Source organism: Perca flavescens, chromosome 4 (genome assembly GCF_004354835.1).
Source record: "Perca flavescens isolate YP-PL-M2 chromosome 4, PFLA_1.0, whole genome shotgun sequence".
Lineage (NCBI taxonomy): Eukaryota > Metazoa > Chordata > Actinopteri > Perciformes > Percidae > Perca > Perca flavescens.
The window spans coordinates 240,001-259,376 of NC_041334.1; the positions used below are offsets into that span (position 1 = coordinate 240,001).

At 43.6% G+C, this 19,376-nt stretch overlaps 2 protein-coding genes across 2 annotated transcripts in view; both read right to left on the bottom strand.

Annotated features, from left to right (window-relative positions):
• LOC114554861 (deoxynucleotidyltransferase terminal-interacting protein 1) overlaps positions 1-2,843 on the bottom strand; it is an 8,080-nt gene extending 5,237 nt beyond the window's left edge. Inside the window, exons 1-8 of the mRNA XM_028576930.1 lie at positions 2,507-2,843; positions 2,024-2,094; positions 1,318-1,414; positions 1,081-1,179; positions 790-849; positions 650-706; positions 465-526; positions 328-370 (exon numbers count right to left, since the gene is read on the bottom strand). Of these exons, the coding sequence (XP_028432731.1) occupies positions 328-370; positions 465-526; positions 650-706; positions 790-849; positions 1,081-1,179; positions 1,318-1,414; positions 2,024-2,094; positions 2,507-2,584 (567 nt within the window). The 5' untranslated portion in view covers positions 2,585-2,843. The remainder of the gene's footprint in view (positions 1-327; positions 371-464; positions 527-649; positions 707-789; positions 850-1,080; positions 1,180-1,317; positions 1,415-2,023; positions 2,095-2,506) is intronic.
• A 678-nt stretch (positions 2,844-3,521) lies between these two features.
• pcif1 (phosphorylated CTD interacting factor 1) lies at positions 3,522-18,986 on the bottom strand. Its single transcript, XM_028576672.1, is given in 17 exon segments — positions 3,522-6,401; positions 6,771-6,946; positions 7,339-7,432; positions 7,521-7,705; positions 7,815-7,901; positions 8,357-8,526; positions 9,195-9,357; positions 9,470-9,569; positions 10,127-10,210; positions 10,382-10,529; positions 11,750-11,856; positions 11,858-11,902; positions 12,712-12,845; positions 13,216-13,347; positions 14,499-14,623; positions 15,333-15,490; positions 18,836-18,986. Coding segments are annotated over 16 exon segments (2,208 nt in total). The 5' UTR covers positions 15,460-15,490; positions 18,836-18,986; the 3' UTR covers positions 3,522-6,070.
• Between the last annotated feature and the right edge of the window lie 390 nt (positions 18,987-19,376).

Consider the following 19,376-nt stretch of genomic DNA (forward strand, 5'->3'; position numbering starts at 1 on the left):
TCTGGAGCTCTATAACCTCCACTATCATCATCGCTCAGACACATTTGGAGCTCTATAACCTCCACTCAGACACATCTGGAGCTCTATAACTTCCACTATCATCATCACTCAGACACATCTGGAGCTCTATAACCTCCACTATCATCATCGCTCAGACACATCTGGAGCTCTATAACCTCCACTATCATCACTCAGACACATCTGGAGCTCTATAACCTCCACTATCATCATCACTCAGACACATCTGGACTCGCTGAACTGCTTTTGGGGTTTGATCCAGATGTTACAGATGAATAGCCAGTACGTGTGTGTGATGTGCTGACTCACCTTAGGTCCGTCTTTCTTCACGGGGTCAGACTTCACCTTCACTCTGAGGACATGATGACATCACAGTTAGTCAGCTGACTCTGGTGGTGACATCACGTATCTGTGTGTGTGTGTGTGTGTGTGTGTCAGATACTCACTGAGTGGAGAAAGTGTGAGGTCGATCAGAGGAGATGGCTGCCGCTCCAGGACGAGCTCTTCTCTACACAAACACACACACAGACAGACAGACAGAGTAAATGTTCAATAGGAACTGATATCCAATCAGAAATGTGACTAAACAAGGAAGTCATTGGTGATAGGTCAGAGGGGGGGTGGGGTGTACCTTCTTTGGGAGGGGGCTTCCTCTCTGACTGTAGTCTTCATCAGCAGCTCTGGACCTCTGACAGAAACACACAACCATCACAACCAGAACCAGAACCGGGATACAACACGCTCCGCAGCTTCTCATTGGTCCGTTCCTACCTTGATGGCAGCCTCTGACCCCGCCCTCTTTGCCTCCCCCTCTGGAAACAGCTGTTTGGCCTGGGGATAACATCACAGGAAACCATGGTAACCACACACCGAAACACACAGATGCTGCTGTTGCTGGTGTTGATACATTTCTACCTGCAGATCACTGACTATTTGGAAACTTTTCTACTCCAGACACAAAGTTGTGTTTAGTTTAAATCAAGTTTTGTACTTTTAAACTTTGTGTTGACAGGCAGGAAGCTGTGACAGAGGGAGAGGGACAGGGACAGGAAGTGAGCTCACATGTTCCAGAGCGTTCCTGCAGGTCTCTCTGATCAGCAGGTCGGTCTGAATGTCGTCTCCAACGTTCTCCTTCACGTTCTCCGCCGCTTTCTCAAACAACTGGAACCAAAACAACAACATGACAACATCAGCCACACAGCTGGTACCCAAGCCCCGCCCACACACCCGGCCAACCAATCAGGAGTCAATCATGAGGAATCAGCCTGTTACAGCATCAAACAACTTCAAATCATTTACCTTCTGGTACTTCCTGAACACAGCCATGATGTCATCGTTGAAGCTTGGCTGAAGCACCGCCCTCAACAGATCCATAGACACCTGAGGATCAGTGTAGCTACACACACACACACACACACACACACACACACACACACACAGGTTAACATGTGTCTGAGTGACATCACTCCCTGCTGTGTGTCGGTGTGTTCATGCCACCTGGGAATAACAGGGACCGCCCCCGTGATTACGTTGTTTTTCCGACTGCCAGCGTTCACATGGTTGGGATCATATTTATATTGGGCGTTTGGCATAACAACGTGTTGCATGACTGCCACCAACGGTTGGCCGTAGCCGAGAGCCTCAGGTGGTGAAAACATGGAGGCCACAATAACAAAAGATCTGCTGCTGTTTTCTTATATCCCAACAGCACATGGACAGGTGTGTGTTTGACAACCAACGTTTTGTTTTTTAATACATGGGCCTATTTATGAATAATCTGAAACATGTTATGTCTGTGTATGTTTCTTGGCAGAGGCACTTGTCCACAATAAACAGTTTATTGTCATAGAAATATGTTCAGTGAACCAAAGTCGCCTCCATCAAACGTCAGCTGTCAACAACACAAAATCTAGCCCCAGTTTCCCTCCTCTGGTTCCCACAGGAAGGGACGTGAATGAAGACGTTTTCACTCGGAAAAATGTTTTTACTCTGAAGGTAAACTGACCTGACTGCCATGTGGGAGCGTCGTCCTCGTCTGTGAATCTGTCTGTGTTTGATCATCATGTTCCACGGATTCTAAACAACAATTATTATTATTATTATTCATTAAAGTTTCAGTGCTGTTGATTCAGAGTTAAACAGAAACACAACTCGGTGCTCAGTTATTTATCATTTATACTGTATATATACTGTATTATTGTATATTATCTAATAGAGCTTTATTTGATGTTTCATAACAGACGTTATTATATATAACAATAATATAATTAATATCAAATTTATATCAGAAAATATCTAATTAACTTCAAAGAGTTTTATTTTATTTTATCAAATAGAAAATACACAATCAGAATATTTAAATTATTGATTTCTCAAAAATGATGCGCTGCTATGACGTCATCTTAAAAATAATACATATCATGACATCAGCTAGCTATGCTATGCTAGGTGCCAAGTCGCTAGGTGTTAGCTTAGCATCGATTGTTACCGGGCTGGTCTCGCGCTGCTCCGGCCCGTCCTGCTGCAGCCAGTCCCGACCTCCCTCCCCGCGGTGAGCGCCCATCATACAAACGGTCCTGACCCGGTCTGAACCGAACTAACTCCGCTAGGTTAACACCAGCTAAAGCTAACAACAGCTAACAGCGACGGCGGGGTTTATGTTACTAAAGGCCCGTTCCCGGTTTGTTAGCGTGAGTCAGCGCGCGGAGAGACACCGAGAGGCCCCCAGATGTTTACTGATCACCTGATTATCGATCATTTAAACGGACTATTTCTTTATGTTTGTTTCCAGGAAATTACACTCCGCTTCCTCTATGAAGCTCTTCCGGTCATTCCCCTTCCACAATAAAAGCATCATCTTCAAAATCCATATTTTTATATATATATATATATATATATATATATATATATATATATATATATATATATATATATAAAACATATATATATATATATATATATATATATATATATGGTTTTCTGTGTGGCGCTGGTTATTTGTTATCTTCCAGCCCGGGGTTCCAAAATAAGATTAGTCTCTTTCTCTGACATGTACCTCCCTGTGACAGGGGCGGAGCTACATGGTGTAAACATTTATGGCTGACCTGCAGTAGGGGGTCCAGTCTGGGGCTTTAAATGGGGCTTTCATTGAACACAAAGTATTTTACTTTTTTGTCTTTACAAAGTATTTCATGTTTAAACACAGTGGCAGGGAGAGAGATTCCTAAACTTTCTGTCCTGAAAACATCTGGTACCACAGGTTCATGGTTTAAACTGCCAGATACCTGGAAACAGACCATGTGTTACCTGTGTGTGTGTGTGTCTGTGTGTGTGTGTCAGTGTATGTGTGTGTACTTGGTGTCTGTATGTGTACTTGGTAAATAATTTCCCCCTGGGATTATTAAAGTATTTCTGATTCTGATTGGTGTCTGTGTGTGTACTTGGTGTGTGTGTGTGTGAGAGAGAGAGAGAGAGAGAGATGTAAATGCGAGTTAAAAGACGAGTTGAAGAGAAGAACTGGGTTGGATATATTTTACAGCAGTTTGTCTGCAGGCAGATGAAGGACAGACTGTATTTACATTCTCCAGCTGTGAGGACCCCGTCACAAACACGGCCAGCCTTCGCCGCCGCGTGATGTCACACCTACGTTGGCTTCCTATTCAAACCACAAAGACTCAAATATATTCCAGGTTCAACGTTATGGCGGGGAAAGGAAAACGCCGCGGCGGGAAAGTTCATCTAACAGCTTCCGTGTTTGGGCCGTCGGCCAATCAGGAACCACGTTGGCTCCCTGTGCTTTGCACATTTTTCACATTCGACATTTTAGGCTTTTTTTCCTCCAACGCTATTTTGACATTTCCCCCCACCCCCACACAATTCCCTCAGCACTTTTGATGTTTTTTTTAAAAGTTTTTTACCCCCCGCAGATTTTTTTTCAGTTGTTCGGTCAAAACCCTTAACACTGAACCCTGTTTTTACTTTTTTTCTCTGAAAGAAACATCAGATTATTGTAATTATGACGTTATCATCAACAAACACATCGGGAAACTTTAAACATTTCCTCCGAGTTAAGAGACCAACGTCTTCCTGATATTATTATTAGGAAAGATAAGGTCATAATTACAAGAAAACTGTTGGGTAGGGAAACACATTCATCTCCTAATTACAAGAACTTTAGTCCGTATTTATTCTTTGTATGAATTATAAAAATGAGAAAATAGTTTTCTTGAGATTATGAGACGCAGAAGTCATAATGACCAGAAAACGAATCAAATGTTCTTGTGATTACGAGAGAGCTTTTATACAAATCACCAGAACCTGAAATATTAAAAAGGGACAGTCCAACGTTAGCCTAGCTTAGTACAATCTGCTAGCTTAGCTCCAGATTTACAGTGAAGTTGAAATGCTAGAGTGCTCCTTTAAAGAAAACTTTGTTCAAACTAAAAGTTGAAGAAATATTTCATGTCGCAGCGTTGTAGACGATGCAGGGCTCGCCACACGCAACCACGGACGCAGCGGCGGAGACGCCAGACGCAACCACGGACGCAGCAGCCGGTAGGCAGCGCCAGGCGCCGGAGACGCAGCGCCGGACAGCGAAGACGCAGTGACATCACGCGGCCTGAAGACTCGGCCTGAAAAACACATTCAGGATTACGAACATTATTTAAAGTCCAAAAGATTTCATGCACAAGAAAAACCCATAAAAACCAAAAGAGTTACTGAAGAGAAGAGTAAAATAATGAGGAGGAGGATCCCGACATTACTGATGAATACACACATACAGGATATACATCTTCTTAATAACACTTTGGTTTAGTTTGAAACAAACTATCATAAACTGTATATTACAGAAAACAGATCATCTCTTTAAAAAATGTTAAATTAAATCAAATAAAAAAAGAACAATTCAACGTGTTTTAACAACCAACAGACTTCATATCAGTTTAACTGTACAGTATGTACACGTTGCCGGGCGACCGGGGTCACACGGAGACAGAGGCCGTGGCTAGAAGGGATACAGCTACTGACGCACGTTGCACTAAGGATCATACAGTAATACCAGGGCGAGTGTATAACCCTGTACGGATGAGATAGGGTTGTTTTCGTTGAGTCATGATAAACTCTTTGTAAAACATGAACAAATACAGAGAATGAACGCCATCAAACTCAATAAACTACTTTAAGGAATATTTTTTGAGGGTCTTTAAGATATCGGATCGGTGTGTAGTTTCACATACTCAGGCTTTTCCCCGAGCTCGGTATCGGTATATGGTATACAGTATCTCTAAACATAACTGTCGTCGCCGTAGCTGTATCCCTTCTAGCCTAAACTGTCCAACACGTCTCTGACCACTTCCTGTTTAATAATGACACCACAGGAAGTCTGATGGGACTGGTGACCTCGCTGACCAGTCTGAGTCCCAACGACACACCAAGCAGACGACTCTGACGTCGCCGCACGTTGCTTTTGTCTCGGCCAAAAAGTTCCCCTAAAACATCGTGAAGACCACGTACGCTCTGCGCCTGCCTGGTACTAACTGTTGCTAGGATACATAGGGATGGGTACCCAATTCAATACTTTTTAGGCACAGAGCGGTTTGCCTCTAAAGTATTGAGTATGGATAAATCTCATCAGCGTCAGTGAGCCAATCAGCACGCAGCACGCTTCTACAAAGACTGGCCAATAAAAGGCAGACGTACGACTAGTAGCGCCGCTGCAGAAGTCAAACCGTGTGCCGGGGCTTCAGACCGACTCTCTCCAGAAACACGAGTCCAATAGAAACGATAGCTGCCTTGTTAACCAATCACAGGTCCTCCAGTGACATCACAGGTGACATCACAGGTGAATGAAGAGGTTTGTGTTATTGTCAATGCAGGTTTAAAGAAAGAGCTCTCAACCAATCAGAAGAGCCGCTGTGAAGGGAGAAAAGGTTAACTTGGGCCCCGCCCCGCCCCCTGCAGGCGGCGGCAGAACAGCATTGTGGGTGTCGACAGAAGCGGAGGGTGTGCTACAGGTGCTGGTGAGGGACAATCTGGACCGACGCCGTTTCCTCTACACGGCGGCCATCTTGTCTTGGGGACTGCTGCTGCTGCTACTACTGCTGCTGTTGTTGTTGTTGTTGTTGTTGTTGTCGTCATGGCCACCCGGTGACGTCACAGAGCTCTGCGTCATGTCAGCTGCCTTGGGGGTGGAGTCTTTGTCTCCAGGAGCAACGGGGGCGGGGCCAGGAGAGGACAGGGTGGAGGGGCGGGAGGTGGAGGGGCGGTACGCCGCCATCAGTTCGGCCAGACGCTCCGCAGTCGGAGCCCACTTCCCAAAACCAGCATCGTTCTGGAGGAAGAGGACCGCAGTACCGTGTACCGCCCGGTAGTACATCTCCTCTCTGGAGACACACAGAAACACACACACACACACACACACACACACACACACACACACACAGAGACACACACACAGACACACACACAGACACACACACACACACACACACACACACACACACACACACACACACACACACACACACACACACACACACACACACACACACACACACACACACACACACACACACACACACACACACACACACACACACAGTTAATGTACAAGCACCATTGACAGGCTAGTGTTGCCCTGATTGGCTGAACTGCACATCTAGAGAAAGAGCCTAAATAAACTTGTGACTTTATTTAAAATATTGAGACTTTTGAAATAAATGTAAACCAATCAATGAGTGCAGTGTGTGTACCTCTTGCAGATGTGCTGGCTGCCCGAGCGGTACTCGTGCTCGTAGGCAGAGATGGTCAGCTGGTGCCGAAGGAAGCGACTCGCCTCCATGCGGGTGAGAGCTGGGGTCACGGGGTCACGCCACTCAGGGACGAAGACAATGAAGGACAGAGGTTCAGAGGACTTCTCCAACAGGCCCTGAGACACACACAGACACGATGGTAAGGCAAGGGTTACACAGATGCATTCTGGGATAGGAGAAAAAACATTTCTCTAAACCAATCACAATGGTGCTGGGCAGTGCTAAGCTCTGGACACAGCTACGGTGGCTCTGCTAAATAGTCTCAGGAAGGAACTGGTTCTGGTGGAACATTTCAGACCTTTTGCCTTAATAATAATAATAATAATAATAATAATAATAATTAATAAAAGAGATCTGTACATCATCCCGGGCTCCCTGAAAATTCCTCAATTCCTAAAATTGGCACCTAGGAAACCCACGACACAAACTAGTATAAAACCTTTAGGACGAACCACACACAGAGAGACACACACACAGACAGACACACAAACGCACAACAAACTAGTACCTCAAAGTGCGTCACCATGGCATCCATCAGCTCTTCACAGAACGGAGGGTTTGCTTCAAACGAGCCGCTGACTGGACAGAAAGTTAGGAAGGGCCTGAAAACACACAAAGACATATAGCCTTAACACTGTCATACTACATACTGACAGACAGAGAGACAGACAGAGACAGTGAGTGTCTCACCCTCTGGATCCGAAGAAGCCGTCTGTGTCTGGGAAGGCGGAGCCAAACTGTTTGAAGTAGCAGTTGAGCGGCGAAGCAAAACACTCGAAGGAAACTCCAAACTGTCGGACCAACGCCTCGAACACCGGCACTGGCAGCGCCCCCTGCAGACCCGTCCCCTCGTTGGCGCCACTGCCAAACATCACCTGCACACGCACACGCACGCGCACACCTCGTTAGTTCACTCTGCGACTACCTGAGGTGTGTCAGGTGACAGCAGCTGAGCCCTGATTGGCTGACAGAGAGACAGCTTACCTGGTATCTCTTGAGGAGGCACCAGACTCTGGGCAGAAACTTCTCAAAGCGCGGGTCGTCTATACAGCTGTACCTGTACAACAACTCCTGGAGAGACAGACAGGCAGGCAGACAGACATGCAGTCGGTCAGTCAGACAGGCAGAAGACCCTTTCCCATCATGCACTGCAGCCTGAACTTCTCCAACATTCCCCGGAGGAGTATGGCGTAATATTTATTGTAATAAGTGTATATTTGGAGCACAGAGACATATATTTTGCATATTACATTTTAAAGAGAAATAATACACAAGCAAACAATAATTTAGTTTGAGCAAACAAAAATCTTTTGCATGCTTAAAAAATGTATTTACATGTTTGCTTTTCTCCATATTAACATGCAATAATAACATGTGCCCTCTCCAACTCTTGCTCTGTGCTCCAGTGTCTGTCTCTCAACCTCTGCACTCTGCATGCTCAACTCTGCTCGTCTCCAATGAGATCGCTAGCAGCAGGAAACAGATCTATGGGGCAACTGTCCGTAATCAGATTACTCAGTACTGACCAGTTTGCTGAAGTGTCCTCTGTTGAGTTTGACCATCTCTCCTTTGAAGCGCAGACACGCCATGTCGTTCTCAAAGTGCAGCTCGACTCGAGGCAGCGGCGGCGACGGGATGGCCAGACGCACCGGGTAACAGTAGACCAGCCGCGACTGCTGGGAGGACGCACACACCTCTGGACACAGAAATGGAAAAACATTTCAAAAAAGCAACAAAAAGGGTTTTTATGAAAAACACCAAAGACCTCAAAAGAAGAGTAAAACACGTTAAAAAAAGCGCAGAAGACATCGAAAAACTCAACTTATGAATTGTGTGTCTGTGTGTGTGTGTGTGTGCATGTCTGTGTGTGTGTGTGTGTGTGTGTGTGTGTGTGTGTGTGTGTTAGGGGTATAAGAAAAAAATCAATACACTTGAAGTATTGCGATATTTTATTTTGCAATACTGTATCGATTCTTTTTTTATGTGCAAAAATATTCATGTAAGACAGCAGTGCCTAACAGTGCCTCAGCTATGGCTGAATCTACTTTAGCATATTAACATTAGCTCATTAAGAACCTATGAACCACAATCCCAAACTGGCCTTTTGATTTTCTGTGTACTGAATTGTTTACCTAAAGTAAACTTCTTTGACTTTTATGCACATGATATCTTTATATATTAGTAATATATTAATTTGTTTTATTAAAATTATACTTAAAAAAAATCCCAATATATCACCCCTACGCACAGTATTGAAATATACTGCAATATATTGAAACGTGACCCATCTATCGTGATACGTATCACATCGCCACATTCTTGCCAATACACAGCCCTAGTTTGTGTGTGTGCATCGGTGTGTACCTGTAGTGGGCGGGTCCTGCAGCAGACTCAGGTGCGTCTGCCTCAGCCGGCGACTGTACTCTGCAGACAGCTGGTAGATCTTAGAGCAGATTCCCTCCACTGAGTCCTTGGCCACGGCGGTGACGTGAGGACCGCACTGCTGCCTCAGGTGCTCCAGACGGTCCTGCACACACAGAACTATGTTACATCCTGACACACACACACACACACAAACACACACACACACACTTTATAGGCGCTGCCGCAGTCCAACATTCAGATTAGTCAAAGGTTACCATGTAGTCCTCTTTGCTGGCGGAGTGATCTCTGCGCAGCCAGCTCATGGTGTCCTCGGCGTTCCACTTCACCACCTTCCTGCTCTCTGGACTCGCATTCCTGCACACGCCAGGGGTCAGAGGTCACAGGTTAGTAGGGCTGGGTACCCATTTCTATACCTTTTAGGCACCGACCAAATTGCCTCTAAAGTCATTCAATACCAAAGTTCAATCTCTAAGCAGTGAATCTCATCAGAGTCAGTGAGCCAATCAGAATGCTGCATGCTTCTACTAAGATGTAATAATGTCTGTGATTGGCTGACTAACGTTACACGTCGTATAGACACGCAGGAGAAACCCTCCCTTACACAGAGACGCTCACGCAGTCGCAGCTGGAACATAAATACTAAGATTTGTGCCATAATCAGTCCTTCCAGAAAAATGCTGAGTTTTTTGTGATTATTGCGGGCAAAAATCCTTGATTATGCGGCATTATCATTGTTGTGTAATTTATAAAATTGGTATAACAAAGTATCGTTCAAGAACTGGTATCAGAGTCACGGTATTGGAATCAGTATTGAACCTTTTTAGAAGGATACCCAGCCCTAAAAGTAGAGTAGAGCTTCCTGATGAGGTCATCAGCAGGAAGAAGCTCCGATTGGTCGGTTAGGAACGTACCTGGAGTCGATCATCTTCTTGGCAGCTTCAGCGTATTTAAACAGCAGCCTCCGGGCTTCTTCTTTGTACTTGATACGAGACAATCTGTACACACACACACACACACACACACACACACACACACACACACACACAATTAAAACAGATAAACAGGTTTGAAGTGACAGACATACAGACAGAGAGAAAGAGACAGACAGAGACACAGGTTACAGACAGAGAGACAGGCAGGCAGAGAGACAGGTTACAGACAGGTACCTGATGGGAATGTCGTTCATGACCTCTCTGAACATGGACGGTGAGATGACGGGGTCACAGTCGCTCGGCAGTAACGGGTCCTGACCTTTGTCCACCACCTTTCTCTCCAGCAGCCAGCGGTTAAACGACTCCCGCGGAGGATCGATACCTGAAACAGGAACAGCATGAAGAGACTGCACACGCTCAGACCGCACGCCGACACAAACAGGAAGATGTAGAGACTATACGCGCTTAGACTGCACGCCGACACAAACAGGAAGATGTAGTGTCCATCCATTTGGTTTTAATAAGTACAGCGGTTTATTTATATATTAACTGTTGAAGTGTAATCAGTAAGGCTGTCAGTGAATATTTCTATAGTAAAAAAAACAGACATTTGAATATTATAAAGAGAGTGAAAAAACAGATCTGCCTGGCGCGATGGTTCCTAAACATTCAGCTTCCTGTCTGATGGAGCCGGTCGGGAAGCGGGCGTGTTCATATACAGTATGTGCGTGTTCTATGATGCGGCCGCCGCTACCGGAAGAAAACAAACAACCAGGGAAAGGAGAAGAAGAAGAAGACGGCACCAAGTCGCTAACGTAAATCTTTAACTGCAGAGCTAACGCCAATATTTATAAGACGGCGAGAGACTCAAACGGCTCGGTGACGGCGTTGTAATCTGCTGAGTCATGTCCGTCTCCTGCGAGAGTGTAATCTGCTGAGTCATGTCCGTCTCCTGAGAGAGAGTGAAATGTGCTGAGTCATGTCTGTCTCCTGCACGCTCCAGAGAGAAAGAGTGTAATCTGCTGAGTCATGTCAGTCCCTGAGAGAGGGTGAGAGTGTAATCTGCTGAGTCATGTCAGTCTCCTGAGAGAGGGTGAGAGTGTAATCTGCTGAGTCATGTCTTTCTCCTGCACGCTCCAGAGAGAGAGTGTAATCTGCTGAGTCATGTCTGTCTCCTGAGAGTGAGAGAGAGTGTAATCTGCTGAGTCATGTCTGTCTCCTGCACTAATGTTACAACGATGGTTTGTTTTTTTTACTTCATTGTTCTTGGTTTTTAATCTTCTGTTTTCTTTTTTTCTGGAAAGCACTTTGTAAGCTTGTGACACACACACACACACACACACACACACACACACACACACACACACACACACACACACACACACACACACACACACACACACACACACACACACACACACACACACACACACACACATATAGAATTAAAGTTTATCATTATTACTTCTGTCTCCCATGGCATTGGTTTTCAATTCTTATGGAAGTAATGCATTAAAATAGATAGTCACACATTTTCAACCCTCAGCCGTATTGTCCGGTACCTTCTCTCTAGAAGGAATATTCAGCCCTAGAGTCCGGTACCTTCTCTCTGGTGGCACAGCTCGTGGTAGTGCTGGCGCAGTTTGGTGACGAGTTGCGCTCTCTGCAGCTCGATCTCAGGGTGGGGGGGCAGGTGGTGGGGGGGGGTGCTCTCTGATCACAGCGTTGGTCTGGGTGTCCAGATCCCAGTAGATCCTGCAAACAGCAGCACAAACTACGTTTCAACAGAGAACAAACTATCTCCAAGCAATGATTAAACAAACCTAGAGCGGTTGAATATCTTAGTAACGATATAACTAAACCTGTCTTTCACAAAGTGTCAGGGTTCATACACATTTTAACCAATACTTTTCGGCAAATTTTCATGACTATGTGTTCCTGAAAATGTCAGTCGACATTCTACAATAACAATACAAATCTGTGTTAAAGTTTACCCTCAGATGTTTAACTATAAAATGAATGACAATGTATGTGGTTCATAATGGGATTCAACATATTGCTCCCCGAATAGAACATTGAGGTTAAGACGACGTGAAATACATTTATTAATTAATGACATATTATTATGCTGTGTTAAAAAAAAATTCCATGACTTTTCCAAAACTTTCTGGGTCTTTTTAAGTTTCCAAAACCTTTCCAGGCCTGAAATTTGCATTTTTCAAATTCCATAACTTGTCCAGGTTTTTTCAAAACGTATGAACCCTGCAGTGTTTATTGCTCCAGCTGATATATGGTGGTGACACAACTCGGCTTGGAATCTGCTGCTCGCCACAGACACAACGGAGTAACACTAGGAAAAAGCTGCCTGTGGAAACCCAGCCTAACAAAGTTCTTCTGATTTTATTTTGTAGTAATGAATATGTTTAGGGGGGTAAGGTGTCAGAGCAAAGTAGTAGGATGTATGTATAAATGTGCAAACAGTTTTTATATATATATATATAAAAAAAGACTACCAGCAGAGAAGCTAACAATGCTAACACAGGGGGCGGGGCCTCAGCACTCACACAGCTGGTCTGTAGGGTGCGGGGGCGGGGCTTGGGGTTGTGGGCGTGGCCGGCAGGGTCAGTTTGTCCTCAGGGGCAGAGCTCCATTGTTTGGCGCCGGGCGTGCTGGGAGAAATGGGCGTTGTCGGCTCCGCCTGAAAAAAAAAATATTAAAAAAAAGTCTCATTATTTAAATTACAGGACTCTGTTTCCCACAATCCACTACACACCTGGGAATTACGTTATTCCCTGTTGAATGTGTTTTTATTTAAAAGTCTAATTTTAGCTCATAAATCTGAGGTCAGGGGGCGTGTTTCCGACTTTGACCTCGTAAAAAACACCGTAAACTGATCACTCCAGAACTTTATTATTCAAATAAATACAACATAAGGAATAACAAACATGAAGAAAAAGGGGTGTAAACATTTACATTTAAAAGATGTTTACACTCCTTTTAAAGTTTCAAAATATAACTTAATGTGGTTTTTGTTACTGATGACATCACCAGGTTGTTGTTGTTTTTACCTTGACTCGTTTGATGCTGTTAAGCCCCGCCCCCTGTTCATCAGAGATCCTCCTCTTCCTCTGACCATTACCAAGGTTACCTTCTCCGGCTCCACCCTCTGCTGGCGCCGCGTTCAGACCTAAAGGATCAGACTGCAGACAGACAGCCAGACATCGATTAATCGCTGAATTTCTATCACATGTTTTATCACATGATTAAAATTCTATTATTTTGCATTTCAGAACAGTTTTTAAGTATATATTAACAATGAAAAGCAGTTCTTACCAGTGTATCTTTATTGGGAATCAAATGAATGCAAAGAAAGTTACTTTATGAACTTGACTTTAAGATTTGTATTTGTTTATTATTTATTTACTGTAAACAAAAGAAGAAAAAAGAAGGGTACTAAACAACAGTCAGCAACTTGTTTATTGTTATGGCCATGGTCAAAATTAAAGATTTAATAATAACATAATAACTATAACAATAACTTATTTCACCAGTAAATTGCTGTTGAATGACAAAAACAACCACCAGATGGGAAAATTGTATTTTACAATTACTACGAATGCACCACGAAGCTACCTGTTTCAAGTGAACGCATAGTCTGTGTTGTTTAATTCCGACAACGCTGCAGAGCAGACTGTTAGGTCCCAGTGTAGGAATCCTCTCCAGTGAAATCCAGTCCCACTTTACACTGTTTAACGTTAGCTGTCAGCATTTTAACCCTGTTTAATCACGCTGCTAGCTAAAGGTAGGCTAACGTTACCTGCTGTCAGGTGTAGTGTAAAGTCAGGCACCGAAATGAGGCACCGAAATTTTCGTTCTTATTCGGTCTCGTTACTACCGTTTAGGTCGGCACGTTTCGGTACCCAACCCTACTTACCAGAGTCAATACAGTGTGCAGTAACTTCTAAATCATTTTGATGACTCACTGATGTCCAGTGATCACCGGTTGATGAGACAGCGTTTGCTCTTTGGTTTCAATAACAGGTCGGCGAGTAGCACTCTCCAAAATAGTGCTTTATTGCCTGAGCCCACTAGCATCAACCTGAGTCCCGGTAACTGGACTATGCTTAGCTTGTAGCTGGTAGCGCAAGCTTGACGTGCTTCGGTGACATTTTAATTCGGCTTTACACAATGTGCCTATGGCTTTTGACTTGTCTACGAGCCTTGTGAAGCCGAGTGAAGTGAAAATAAATTAATAAATGGCAGCATGCAATTAAAAGAAATCAACACGTTATGCTCTGCCCTTAATCGCAACGCAATTAACGCTGACAGCCCTAATTAAAACATTACTCACGATTACATCATGCTGGCCCAGCACCGGCACCTCCCACAAGCTCTGATTGGTGAATCTGTTGAAGTAATACGGTCGGTTCTCCCTCCGAGACCAACACTTAGACCATCCAGCCTGGACCAACTCATCTACACACAGACACAGAGAGAGACCGGTCAGAGAGAGAGAGAGAGAGAGAGAGAGAGAGACCGACAGGTCAGAGAGAGAGAGAGAGAGAGAGAGAGAGAGAGAGAGAGAGAGACACTTAGACCATCCAGCCTGGACTAAGGTTGGGTACCGAAACCCTGAATTAAACAGGTTATAATGCTGACAGCTAAGATTAAACGGTGTGACTGTATTTCACTGTAGAGGATTCTAACACAGAGACGTAACAGTCTGCAGCTGCTGTGGTCTGAACAACAACAGATGGTGCGTTCACTTGAAACTCGCCTCACCAGTCTCGTGGTGCATTCAAAGTTATTGTGAAATACCCTTTTTCCATCTAGTAGTTGTGTTTGTCGTTTACCAGCAATTTAATCGTGAAATAAGTTATTGTTATAAGTTATTACATTATTATTAAATAATTTCATTTTGACCATATGGCCTTAGCAATAAACAAGCCGTTCTTAAATGTTGCCCACTGTCGTTTTGGCACCAGTATCGGAAAAAACCCAACCGATACCCAACCCTAGCCTGGACCAACTCATCTACACAGAAAGAGAGAAGAGAGAGAGAGAGAGAGAGAGAGAGAGAGAGAGAGAGAGAGAGAGAGAGATGAGAGATGAGAGATGAGAGAGAGAGATAGACAGAAAGGTGAGAGACTGACCGAGAAACAAACAGACAGACAGACAGGTGTACCTGGGAGCTCTGGTGGTTTGGCAGTGGTGGAAGGGGAAAGGGGTGGGTCCTGAGAGGAGGTGGAGCCAGAGGGGGACGCTGTTATGGTCGCCTCCCCCTTCACCGATCCCTGGCTGTCATTGGACATCTCCGCAGCTCGTCAGAAACACATCACCTACCTGCAAAGGAAGACACACTGACTTTCAAAATAAAACACTTTACACATAGTCCAGTCATACACTGTTTTTAGGACCGTAATAACAGACAGTGTTACTACATCAAATGACAGAAACCAGCTTTGGGGAACTTTTACTTTTATTTGACTGTACTTTGACTTTTTTGTTTGGTCCATGTCCAATCCAATAACATTCAGGGGGCAGGGCATACACTGTAAACAGTGTATGACTGTAAAAATGCAGACAATGTATGAATGTAAGCACACAGACCGTGTATGAATGTAAACAGTGTATGACTGTAAACATACAGAGTATGAATGCAAACATACGGACAGTGTATGAATGCAAAAATGCAGACACACTGTCTGCATTTTTGCATTCATACACATGAATGTAAACATACAGTGTAAATGGACTGTTCTTATATAGCGCTTTTCTAGTCTCAACAACTACTCAAAGCGCTTTAACATTGTACAGGAACCATTCACCATTCACACACATTCATACACTGTGGGCAACTCGGGGTTCAGTGTCTTGCCCAAGGACACTTCGACATGGGACTGCAGGGCCAAGGATCGGACCACCAACCTTGCGATTGGCAGGCAACCGCTCTACCACTGAGCCACAGCCGCCCCATGTATGAATGTAAACATAGTGTATGAATGTAAACATACAGTGTATGATCGTAAACATAGTGTATGAATGTAAACAGTGTATGAATGTAAACATGCAGACAGTGTAAACATAGTGTATGAATGTAAACAGTGTATGAATGTAAACATGCAGACAGTGTATGACTGTAAACATAGTGTATGACTAAACATAGTGTATGAATGTAAACATGCAGACAGTGTATGAATGTAAACATACAGTGTATGAATGTAAACATACAGTGTATGAATGTAAACATACAGTGTATGAATGTAAACATGCAGACAGTGTATGAATGTAAACATACAGTGTATGAATGTATACATACGGACAGTGTATGAATGTAAACATACAGTGTATGAATGTAAACATACGGACAGTGTATGAATGTAAACATACAGTGTATGACTGTAAACATACAGTGTATGAATGTAAACATTGTGTATGAATGTAAACATACAAACAGTGTATGAATGTAAACACAGTGTATGAATGTAAACATACAGACAGTGTATGACTGTAAACATACAGTGTATGAATGTAACATCGTGTATGAATGTAAACATACAAACAGTGTATGAATGTAAACACAGTGTATGAATGTAAACATAGTGTATGAATGTAAACATAGCGTATGAATGTAAACATAGCGTATGAATGTAAGCATACAGTGTATGAATGTAAGCATACAGTGTATGAATGTAAACATAGTGTATGAATGTACACATAGCGTATGAATGTAAACAGTGTATGAATGTAAACAGTGTATGAATGGAAACATGCAGACAGGTTATGAATGTAAACATAGTGTATGAATGTAACGGTGTATGAATGTAAACATGCAGACAGTGTATGAATGTAAACATAGTTTATGAATGTAAACAGTGTATGAATGTAAACATGCAGACAGTGTATGAATGTAAACATAGTGTATGAATGTAACGGTGTATGAATGTAAACATGCAGACAGTGTATGAATGTAAACATAGTGTATGAATGTAAACAGTGTATGAATGTAAACATGCAGACAGTGTATGAATGTAAACATAGTGTATGAATGTAACAGTGTATGAATGTAAACATACAGTGTATGAATGTAAACATAGTGTATGAATGTAAACATAGTGTATGAATGTAACAGTGTATGAATGTAAGCATAGTGTATGAATGTAAACATACAGTGTATGAATGTAAACATGCAGACAGTGTATGAATGTAAACATAGTGTATGAATGTAAACAGTGTATGAATGTAAACATGCAGACAGTGTATGAATGTAAACATAGTGTATGAATGTAAACAGTGTATGAATGTAAACATGCAGACAGTGTATGAATGTAAACATAGTGTATGAATGTAAACAGTGTATGAATGTAAACATGCAGACAGTGTATGAATGTAAACATAGTGTATGAATGTAACAGTATGAATGTAACAGTGTATGAATGTAAACATGCAGAAAGTGTATGAATGTAAACATAGTGTATGAATGTAAACATACAGTGTATGAATGTAAAAATGCAGACAGTGTATGACTAAACATACAGACAGTGCATGAATGTAAACATACGGACAGTGTATGAATGTAAACATGCAGACAGTGTATGAATGTAAACATGCAGACAGCGTATGAATGTAAGCATAGTGTATGAATGTAAACATACAGTGTATGAATGTAAAAATGCAGACAGTGTATGACTAAACATACAGACAGTGCATGAATTTAAACATACGGACAGTGTATGAATGTAAACATGCAGACAGTGCATGAATGTAAACATACGGACAGTGTATGAATGTAAACATACAGAGTGCATAAATGTAAACATACGGACAGTGTATGAATGTAAACATACAGAGTGCATAAATGTAAACATACAGACAGTGCATGAACGTAAACATACGGACAGTGTATGAATGTAAACATGCAGACAGTGCATTAATGTAAACACACAGACAGTGTATGAATGTAAACATACAGACAGTGTATGACTGTAGTAACTGACAGTGATGTACAGACGGTGACAGGTTGATTTGAACGGCGGAGCTGTTTATATCGCGGACCGACTGAATGTGGCGCCAAACGGACCGATATCAGTTATAATCCGATCAAAGTAATCAATAACCGCCAGGGAAAGAACACGGTGTCGGTGTATCTGCGATGAAGCTTAAATGCTGTGTTAATTCATTTAATAAATACTGTTTGCGTTCTCATACGCAGAAAGGAGCGCTGTGGTTACGCGCATGCGCCTGGCAGGCTTTCCAAACAAACAGCGAGGAGAAGAGAAGGGGGAGGGAGAAGCAGAGGAGGGGGTTAGGGGACAACACAAAGCGGAGCCCGGGCTGAACACACGGACTCAGCGGCTCTCCGTGTCGGTCACAGCCGGGCCGAACCGGGCTAAAGTTCTCTAAAAACACAGGGAGGGCAACGCGCCGCCTTTAGGTTTCGCTATTAACCGCCATTTTGCGCCGCGAGCTCTGTCTCCGCGCGGAGCGACAGCTGCTGTTTAGGCGCCACTTCCAGACAAGATGGCGGACACGCCCCTGCCACAGCGCTGCGCGTCCCGCTCACTGTTTCTACTCTTTACTACGGACTCCGCGGCCCCGCGCGCCGGGAGTCTGGCTCATCTGAAGTCGGGAACCTTCCGCCGCGTGTCGATGCCGTCGGAGCGGCTCCGCGGGCCTGCGCGCCCTTACCTTGACCGGTTAAGTTGCGGAGAGTCGCTGGTTCTGTCCGTTTGTTTCGGGTCCTCCGCTCCGCTCCCTCCCCGCCTGCTCAGACATCTTTACAGGGACCCAGAGAGAGCCACTGCGCAGGCGCGGCTGGTGTCCTGCTTCCTGTTTCGAGACGTCCTGTTCGCGCCGCCATTTTGAGGAGGTCGAATCCATGATCTGACGTAAACATGGACAAACATCAATATATATATATATATATATATATATGTGTGTGTGTGTGTGTGTGTGTGTGTGTGTGTGTGTGTGTGTGTGTGTGTGTATGTATGTATGTATGTATGTATGTATGTATGTATGTATGTATGTATAAAACCAGAGATGTTCTCCAGTGGAATGCTCCTATCATTCATATATTTAAATACACTTATTCCTGCTATGTCAGAGTAGAGCAATATATGGATATTATATCAACATCGATATGAGGCTAGATGGCTTAGATTTAGGATATGGTAATGTTTTAAAGGCTGCATTACTGTTCTAGCTGTTGTTATTTACCTTTACCAAT